Source organism: Rhagoletis zephyria, unplaced genomic scaffold (genome assembly GCF_001687245.7).
Source record: "Rhagoletis zephyria isolate East Lansing unplaced genomic scaffold, Rhagoletis_zephyria_1.1 Rzeph_scaffold_02101, whole genome shotgun sequence".
NCBI lineage: Eukaryota > Metazoa > Arthropoda > Insecta > Diptera > Tephritidae > Rhagoletis > Rhagoletis zephyria.
The window spans coordinates 37,179-46,893 of NW_016159185.1; the positions used below are offsets into that span (position 1 = coordinate 37,179).

Sequence of the window (9,715 nt, forward strand, 5' to 3'; positions counted from 1 at the left end):
TTTTATGGGCTTTATTTCCGTAATTTAATTTGTTAAGGTCTTAATAAAGCACATTTAGGATTTTTAATTGTACTTTTTTATTTTAATACATTTATTTGTACTTAGTAAGTTCAAATTTATGTATTTAGGGTATTCACAAGATTCAGTAAGCGTCTTAATTAAAAAATTCCATGTTTAAAAATCATAGATTTATGCATACAGATTTATATATAGTCCCGGACAAATTAATAGGGTCACGACACCTGGCCAAGTTTAAACCACCGAACGAAAATGCTGCACACAAAAACTGGGCTGGACCTGCACAATAAAAGACACATTAAATATACATAGTTTTATAACAATTTTTATCGCTATTTTTACTTACTTGTAAGTTTGAAACAAAGGCACACAACGCTTAATTTCCACCGCTGAAATCTTTATAAAAATGCTCGAACGCCGAGCCGCACAATTTTGTAATTGCAACTGCACAATAAAAGATGCATTAAATATACAAAGTTTTATAATAATTTTTATTGCGGTCTTTGCTTACTTGTAAGATTGGAACGAAGGCACACAAAGTTTTTATTTCCCACCGCTGAAATAAATTTTTATTTAAATGGCTGAACGCCAAGCCGCACAATTCACAAATTAATTGCAAGTCACGATTGCTGTGTTTTGTTCATTTTTCTTTCCGCGAAATTTCACTATCCATATGCATGCAACGTGTGCGAGTGAATAAGATATTATAAAGCAGTTCAAAAATTATAAGATGTTGTTTCATTCTAAGATTTTTTCATAGCGAATTCTCACATGTACTATTTATGTATTAGTGACATTCGAAAATTTCTGTGAATGTGTTCTAGTTTCGGTCATTCGAGTTTTGCAGGGATGTTAAAGACGACTGCTGATATCTCGACTGCCAATGTAACATACTCGTTGGCGCCTGCTGTTAGCTCTGTAGAGATGAAAAATGCACTGTGGTCTTCTTCTTCTCCTTATTTGGCGCTGTAACCGCCTAAGCGATTTTGGCCGAGTCCAAAACAGCACGCCAGTCATTTCTCTTCTGTGCTAACTGACGCCAATTGAAAATGCCAAGTGAAGCCAAGTCCTTCTCCACCTGGTCTTTCCAACGCAGAGGAGGCCTTCCTCTTCCTCTGTTACCAGCATCGCGGCCCGCGTTGAATATTTTCAGAGCAGGAGCGTTTCTGTCCATCCGAACGACATGGCCAAGCCAGCGGAGCCGCTGAATTTTAATTCGCTGCACTATGTCTATATCGTTGTAAAGCTCATACAGCTCATCGTTAAATCGTCTGCGATATTCGCCATCACCAACGCGTAAAGGTCCGTAAATCTTTCGCAGAATCTTTCTCTCGAAAACTCCAAGAGCCGCCTCATCAGATGCTTTCATTGTCCATGCTTCCGCGCCATACACCAGCACAGGCATGATGAGTGACTTATAGAGTGTGATCTTTGTACGACGAGAGAGGACTTTACTTCTCAATTGCCTACTCAGCCCAAAGTAGCACTTGTTGGCAAGAGTGATTCTCCGTTGGATTTCAAGGCTGACATTATTATTGGTGTTAATGCTGGTTCCCAAATAAACGAAGTCGTCTACTTTTTCAAACTTGTAACTGTCAACAGTGACGTGGGTGCCAAGACGCGTATGCTCTGACTGTTTGTGTGCTGACAGGAGATACTTCGTTTTGTCCTCGTTCACCACCAGACCCATTCGCTTTGCTTCTCTATCCAATCCCGAGAAGGCAGAACAGACGTAGCCCTTGTTTTTACCGATAATATCGATGTCGTCGGCATACGCCAGCAATTGTACGCTCTTATAAAGTATTGTGCCTGAGCGGTTCAGTTCTGCGGCTCTTATTATCTTCTCCAACATAAGATTAAAGAAATCACACGAAAGGGAGTCCCCTTGTCTGAAACCTCGTTTGGTATCAAACGGCTCGGAGAGGTCCTTCCCTATTCTGACGGAGCTGGTGGTATTGCTCAACGTCATTTTACACAGCCGTATTAGTTTCGCGGGGATACCAAATTCAGACATCGCGGCATAAAGGCAACTTCTCTTCGTGCTGTCGAAAGCGGCTTTGAAATCGACAAATAGATGGTGTGTGTCGATCCTATTCTCGCGGGTCTTTTCCAAGATTTGGCGTATTGTGAATACCTGATCTATGGTGGATTTTCCAGGCCTAAAGCCACACTGATAAGGTCCAATCAGCTCGTTGACGGTGGGCTTCAGTCTTTCGCACAATACGCTCGATAAGACCTTGTAACCTATGCTTAGAAGGCTAATTCCGCGGTAGTTGGCGCGTATGGCGGGGTCGCCTTTCTTGTGGATTGGGCAGAGCACACTTAAATTCCAGTCGTCGGGCATGCGTTCATCTGACCATATTCTGCATACGAGCTGATGCATGCACCTCATCAGCTCCTCGCCGCCGTACTTGAATAGCTCGGCTGGCAGGCCGTCAGCTCCAGCAGCTTTGTTGTTTTTCAGCCGCGTAATCGCTATTCGTACCTCGTCATAGTCAGGCGGTGGGACAGCTACTCCATCATCATCGACTGGGGACTCGGGTTCGTCTTCCTCACTACTTTCAGCGCTGCTACCATTCAGTAGGTTATAAAAGTGTTCCCTCCACAATTTAAGTATATTCTGGACATCGGTCACTAGGTCGCCATTGTTGTTCTTACAGGAGTTCGCCCCGGTCTTGAAACCTTCCGTAAGTCGCCTAACCCTCTGGTAGAATTTTCGGGCGTTCTTCCTGTCGGCCAGCATCTCAAGCTCTTCGCACTCACGTATTTCGGCCTCTCTCTTCTTATTGCGGCAAATACGTCTCGCTTCCTTCTTCAGTTCCCTATAACGGTCCCACATGGCTCGCGTTGCGCCCGATCGCAGCGTGGCCCTGTAGGCGGCATCTTTTTTCTCTGCGGCTTCTTGACATTCCTCATCGTACCAGTTGTTCTTTCGGGCTCGCTGAAATCCAACTACTTCTTCGGCGGCGGTACTTAATGATCGGGAAATGTGGTTCCACTGCTCGCGTACGTCGGATTGTTGAAGAGTGCTCTCAGAGAGCAGGTGTGTGAGTCGAGTGGCGAATAAATTGGCCGTCTGTTGTGATTGCAGCTTTTCGACGTTAAGCTTTCCTTGCATTGTTGGGCGCACATTTTTTGCTGCACAGAGGCGGGTGCGTATCTTGGCTACAACAAGATAGTGGTCCGAGTCGATGTTTGGCCCTCGGAGTGTACGTACGTCCAAAACGCTTGAAGCATGCCTTCCGTCTATCACAACATGATCGATTTGGTTTCTCGTTTTTCGATCTGGAGACAGCCATGTAGCTTGGTGGATGTTCTTATGCTGGAACCTAGTACTACATATTACCATATTTCGGGCCCCGGCGAAGTCGATCAGCCTCAGTCCGTTATCGGACGTTTCGTCGTGGAGGCTGAATTTTCCGACAGTGGCGCCAAAGATCCCTTCCTTGCCCACCTTGGCATTAAAATCGCCAAGCCCGATTTTGACATCGTGTCGGGGGCAGCGCTCATATGTACGTTCCAAGCGCTCATAGAAGAGATCCTTGGACGCCTCATCCTTCTCTTCCGTCGGGGCATGGGCGCAGATGAGCGAGATGTTGAAGAATCTAGCTTTGATGCGGATTGTGGCTAGACGTTCGTCCACCGGGGTGAACGCCAGTACTCGGCGACGGAGTCTCTCTCCTACCACGAATCCAACACCGAATTTGCGCTCCTTTACGTGGCAACTGTAGTAGACGTCGCAAGGCTTCACGCTTACTTTACCTTGCCCCGTCCATCGCATTTCTTGGATGGCGGTGATGTCAGCCTTTGTCTTCCCGAGGACATCAACCAGCCGGGCAGAGGCACCTTCCCCATTAAGGGTCCGGATATTCCAGGTGCATACCCTTAAATCATAGTCCTTTATACGTTTGCCGTGGTCGTCATCAGAAAAAGGGGGTCTCATCCGAGGCTGTTTGCTTCTTTTCATTGGGCGGGGTTTTAACGTGGCGGGACCCAAACCCAGCGCACGCGAAGTTTTACGCCTTCTCACTTTAGCTCGCTCCCAAACGGGTGTTTGGTTGCTACCCAGAGGATACGTGGATATAAATATCCGGACGTTGTGAGCTGCGATTTGAACCGTACGCACAAGAATCGCTTCTGGCCACTCCCAGGTGAATGGCAGTCAAAAGTTTTCCACTTCTGCACACGGAACCATCCTCCTTGCACTGTGGTCTACTGTTGAGAATAAAAGGGGTAAAAAACAAGTAGGGGTTGTTGGTACAAACATTAGCAAAGACTTGGATGTGGCTGTCCGATATAAGTGGTTACATCTAGCGTCGTTCTCCCCATCTGTTTCGGAAGAAAATATAATAAACTATGTTTCCAATCAGGCGGGTTTGAACAAAGATACATTAGTATGCTATAAACTAGTTAAAAAAGATGTGGAAATTTCAAGTCTAAAGCGTGTAAACTTCAAGCTGGGAGTGCCGGAGACAATGTTTTCTAATTTGCTTAGTTCGGACTAACGTGACGGTCAAACCTTTTCGGTTTTTTCCAAAGGACCAACAACAGCTGCTTCAAACATAGTTAATTTTCCTCCTTTTGCTAATAGCTTAAGGGTATGTTTCCAAAATATGTCTGGCATGTGAGCAACAGTTGATATCGTGCATTCTTTTACTGCGCAGATGGATTACGACGTCTATGTACTTGTTGAGACGTGGTTAACCTCAAACTTTTTTGATGCTGCATTCTTCGATGCTAACCTCTTCAACGTCTTTCGTAAAGACAGGGATGCTGTGAAAACTGGTTGCTAAAGAGGTGGTGGTGTAATCGTTGCTGTCAAGCGCGAACTACGCGCGCTTCTGATTTCTCTAGCTAGTGATGATTCACTTCTGGATCAACTTTGCGTCAGTATTAGTGGCAACTCTTCAAAAGAATCCCTGTATGTAGTAACCTCATATATACCACCAGGAAGCTCATATGAGTTATACAAAGCACATGCTAATAATATTTCATCATTAGTTTTAAATAATTTGCGTGATAACCATTTATGTGTTCTAGGAGACTTTAATTTATCCAATATTAATTGGGTTAGCAGTGAGTCATGCCCTAGTCTCATAGTTCATAATATGGTTGCCATGAATTATATTTAGTAGATAGTATTTTGAGTCTTAACTTGAAGCAAATTAATAGTTTTGCTAATGAATTAAACAGAATATTAGATCTTATTTTTGTCAGTGAAAACTTGAATTACCGAATTTCCGACTGTATTAACCCAATTACAGCTACGGATAAACATCATATTCCACTAGTTATAAAGTTAGACTTTTATTGTTTTTCCGCTATTAAGGACAACAAATTGTCATTTAATTACTCATTATGCGATTTTTTTTAGTTTTAATTTTAGTTTTTAACCTAGACACTGCATACTGTTTTTCTATATTTAAGTCAATCTTATATGAACTCTGCCTGGATAATATACCGGTTAAAAAGAAAAAGCCGTATAAATTGCCCTGGTATTCAAAAGACTTAAAAAGTCTAAAAAACCTTAAAAACAAATTCTATGAAAAATTTAAAACTTCAAGAAATCAAGTTTACTTCGTTAAGTATCAGCATTTCTTAAAGAAGTTTGATTCTTTAAATAAGACTCTTTATAGTAACTATGTTCGTGACACTGAGTTGAATATTAAATCTAACCCCAAATTGTTCTGGAACTACGTGAAATCAAAGAAAGGATGCTCCAGCTTACCCACAGGAATATTTCTTGGTGATAAAGCTGCGAAAACGCCAAGTGATGCGGCAAATTTGTTTGCTGAATATTTTGGGTCGAATGTCGTTCAGAATGACGTTACATCTGCAGAATTTTGTGCTAATATCTCCTCGTCTCTCAACTTTGGCTCATTAAGTCTCTCATCTGAAGACATAAGTAATGGTATAATTAAACTAAGACCCTCCACACATGTGGATGTTGATGGCCTATCTGCAACTTTAATCAAAAATTGTCCAGCATTAGTTTATCCCTTGAAGTTAATTTTTAACAAATCATTATCTTCAGGTACTTTTATTGATGATTGGAAGCTTACGACGGTAATGCCCGTTTTTAAAAATGGTAACAGAAGTGACGTACGTAATTATAGACCTATTTCCAAGCTTTCCGCTATTTCGAAAACTTTGAACACACAGTCAATGCCAAATTGAATTTTGCAGTTAAATCTATTATTTCCCCATATCAGCATGGGTTTGTCGCTGGTAGATCTACTGTCTCCAACCTCGCTGTTTTCAGTGAATACTGTTTCGAGTCTTTTTCGTTAGGTTTTCAAGATGACTGTATTTATACAGACTTCTCGAAAGCGTTTGACAGAGTGTCACATAGTATATTAATTCAAAAGCTTGCTTGCATTGGCTTTCATTCTATTTTTCTGCGTTGGTTGGAGTCGTACTTGTATAACAGACGGTGTGTTGTCTCAATTGACGGGGCTACTTCTAGCCCGTTCGTTCCTGTCGGCAACACTGGCCACTCAAAGGGACATTTCTATTACAACACAATGGCAACGCCATTCCCTTTTGAAACGATTGTCAACGTCAGCTCTAGTTTTTAGTTTGAAAAAAGCCGCGACAAAAACACCAATTGTAGAACGAAGCCGAACGAAGTCTAAGAACGAAAACTGAAATTTGTCTGCTTTATATTTTTGGCCGCGAGCCATAGTTTTTGAATTTAAATATACAACTTAAAATTAATTCGCTTGTCTCGTTTTTCTGACAAAAGTTTTTACAATTGTTTTATCGTGGTTGTGTGAAGCGTTTGTAGTTGCTTTAGCCGCCATATTGCAACATACGCTTTTCAAGAGTCTTCATGATAACGCGTAACAAATCGAAGCTTAATGATATTGCTGCTCCAGAGGAAAGCAGGGGCAATAGTTCGGAGGAAAGCCTGTTAGATTCAACTATAGTGAATATGCCTGACAACGAGGGTGCAACAGGTGCACAATCGCCACAGCCGCAAGTCAGGCTTTTTAACTCCGTCTAATGTTAACCTTGCTTTTGAGTTATACCTAGTTGATAGTTTCTTAAGCTTTGACTTGCGTCAAGTTAATAGTTATATTAATAAGTATGCTCGGATCTTAGATTTAATTTTCTTATCGAGTAATTTAAATTTTACGCTCTTGGAATGTTGCTCGCCTATTTCCCCCGCTAACTCTCATCATCTTCCGTTAGTATTAGATTTAGAGTTCTATGAATTTTTAAACGCCTCTTCCGGAAGTGGTAATGTAAAATTTATTTTTAATCTTTGTAACTTTGAGATCCTTAACAACCAGCTGCTTGAGCTTGATTGGGACTGTCTTTTTGATAACGTTGATCTAGTCCATAGTTTCAAACTTTTCAAAACTAAGGTCCATGATTATTGCCTGAATCATGTTCCAATTTTTTCTGAAAGGAGATATAAGTTACCATGGTACACCAAACAACTGAAGCATTTAAAAAATCTTTGTAACAGGCTTTACAAAAAATCCAAAGTGTCCCAAAATAATTCGCACTATGCAAGATACAAATGCTGTTTGTCAGAGTTTAAAAAACTTGATAAGTCGCTTCGTAAGAAATATATCAGGAACTTCGAAAGCAATATAAAGACCAACCCTAAGGCCTTTTGGTCGTTTATTAAATCAAAGAAAAATAAATCCAACATTCCTACCTCGATGTTTTACAAAAATCAACATGCTAGTTCGGCCCAAGACTCATCTGACCTATTTGCGGACTTTTTTAGTGCAAATTACGTTAGTGAAGATGATACGGATCTTATTAATCCTACAGTTTCTGACTCACACGTATCTTTTGGCTCTCTGTTGCTGACCGAGGATGATGTGCTGAAGGGTATTTCGAGTTTAAAAGCATCCACTCAGACTGATGTAGATGGCCTGTCTCCTATTCTCTTCAAGAACTGCTCTGCTCTCATTAAGCCTCTACTTTTGATCTTTAATTTATCGCTCTCTGTGGGTACGTTTTTAGCGGATTGGAAAAGTGCTTATATTACACCTATCTTCAAAAGTGGAAATAAGAGTGATGTTTCGAATTACAGACCGATTGCTAAATTGACAACGGTTGCTAAATTGTTCGAAAGCATTATCAAGGATAAAATTGCTTTTGCAATTCATAACGTAATTTGTCCGAATCAGCACGGTTTCGTTAAGGGGAGATCCACGATATCTAATCTTGCTATTTTTACGGATGACTGCATTCGAGGCTTTGAGGCTGAGTATCAAATTGATACAGTATATACTGACTTTGCCAAGGCATTCGATAGGGTGTCTCATAAAATCTTAATTAGTAAATTGGCGTACATGGGTTTTCACTCCGTCTTCCTCGAATGGATCAGTTCCTATCTATCGGAGAGGTACTGTAGGGTGCAAATCGAAGACACAACATCGCGTTCTTTTCACGCTAGTTCTGGGGTCCCTCAGGGAAGTATCCTTGGACCTCTTTTATTTATAATCTTTATCAATGACATAAGCTCGTGTTTCTTATTCTCCAAATTTCTTCTATACGCTGATGATCTCAAAGTTTATTCGGTTGTAACGCGACCTGGGGACTCTGTTTCTCTTCAATCTGATCTAGATAGAGTTAACTCTTGGTGTGAAAGAAATCAACTCTTCTTAAATACTGAAAAATGTTCTCATATAGTTTATTCTAGAAAGTCGATTACAGTAAGCACATCTTATACGATAACAGGTACTAAACTGAAATTTGTTGATCAAGTCAAAGACCTAGGGGTTTATTTTGACTCCAAGCTCACTTATAATACTCATATTAACTTCATTGTTGCAAATTCCTATTCCACGTGGGCCTTTGTGCGTCGTAACAGTTCTGATTTTTCTGACCCGTACACTCTTAAAAAACTTTATATTGCTTTTGTCAGGTCTCGTCTTGAATATGCCGCAGTTATTTGGCAACCTTTTCATACGACGTATATTAACAGGATTGAGCGTTTACAAAAGATGTTTATCAAGTCTGCGCTAAGGTTTCTCAGCTTTACGGAGCCAATGCCTTCCTATAAGTCACGTTGCTTAATTTTAAATCTTGATTTGCTCGAAGATAGGAGAAAGTGCCTATCCTGCTCGTTTATCTTGAATGTTATAATTAATATTGTTGATTGCTCAGAAATTCTGCGAAGAATACCGCTCAATATTCCTGTAAGGAATTTGCGGCGTTCTGACTTATTTTACGTACAATCCGCAAAGTCGAATTATGCTTTGAATGCACCTATTAGGCGAGCCCTCAGGGAAATCAATCAAATAAANTCTCGAATTACTTTAAGTCATTAATAAGTTGATCTCCAACTTAAATTGAAGTTGTATTTAAGCTTAGTCAGTAAGAATCAATGTATTCATTGACTGAAATATAAATAAATAAATAAATAAATAAATTTACCTGAAACACAATTAGCTACATTACTACAGAGCATTTCATTTTTACGCCAATTTGTGGATGAGCTTCGCCAAGAGACTGGTCACAGCCGGGATGAAATGAAGGAACTCCGGGCCAGACTAGAAAGTAAGGCTAGAAACGATATTCAAAATGCTGAGCTGCCACTTTCGCAACCGTCAACGACGCCACAGCCGCAGCCAGTGCCATATTCGACGACACTGCCGCAGTCAACGACATATACTCTGCCTCTGCAACAGACATCAACATACAATTTACCACCGCCGCAGTCAACGGCATA

The 9,715-nt window shown here is 40.9% G+C and overlaps 1 protein-coding gene and 1 long non-coding RNA gene across 11 annotated transcripts in view; one reads left to right on the forward strand and one right to left on the reverse strand.

Annotated features, from left to right (window-relative positions):
- LOC108365993 (ER degradation-enhancing alpha-mannosidase-like protein 3) overlaps positions 1–9,496 on the forward strand; it is a 45,173-nt gene extending 35,677 nt beyond the window's left edge. For all 10 annotated transcript variants that reach the window (XM_017620250.1, XM_017620242.1, XM_017620240.1 and 7 more), the window contains one exon: positions 9,436–9,496. In XM_017620250.1, coding sequence (XP_017475739.1) covers positions 9,436–9,481 — 46 coding nt within the window. In that variant the 3' untranslated portion in view covers positions 9,482–9,496. The remainder of the gene's footprint in view (positions 1–9,435) is intronic.
- Positions 69–953, reverse strand: LOC108365994 (uncharacterized). Its single transcript, XR_001848040.1, has 3 exons — positions 530–953; positions 365–462; positions 69–297 (listed from the first exon to the last, which is right to left on the reverse strand). It is a non-coding gene; the product is annotated as an uncharacterized LOC108365994 (long non-coding RNA).
- Positions 9,497–9,715: the final 219 nt, after the last annotated feature.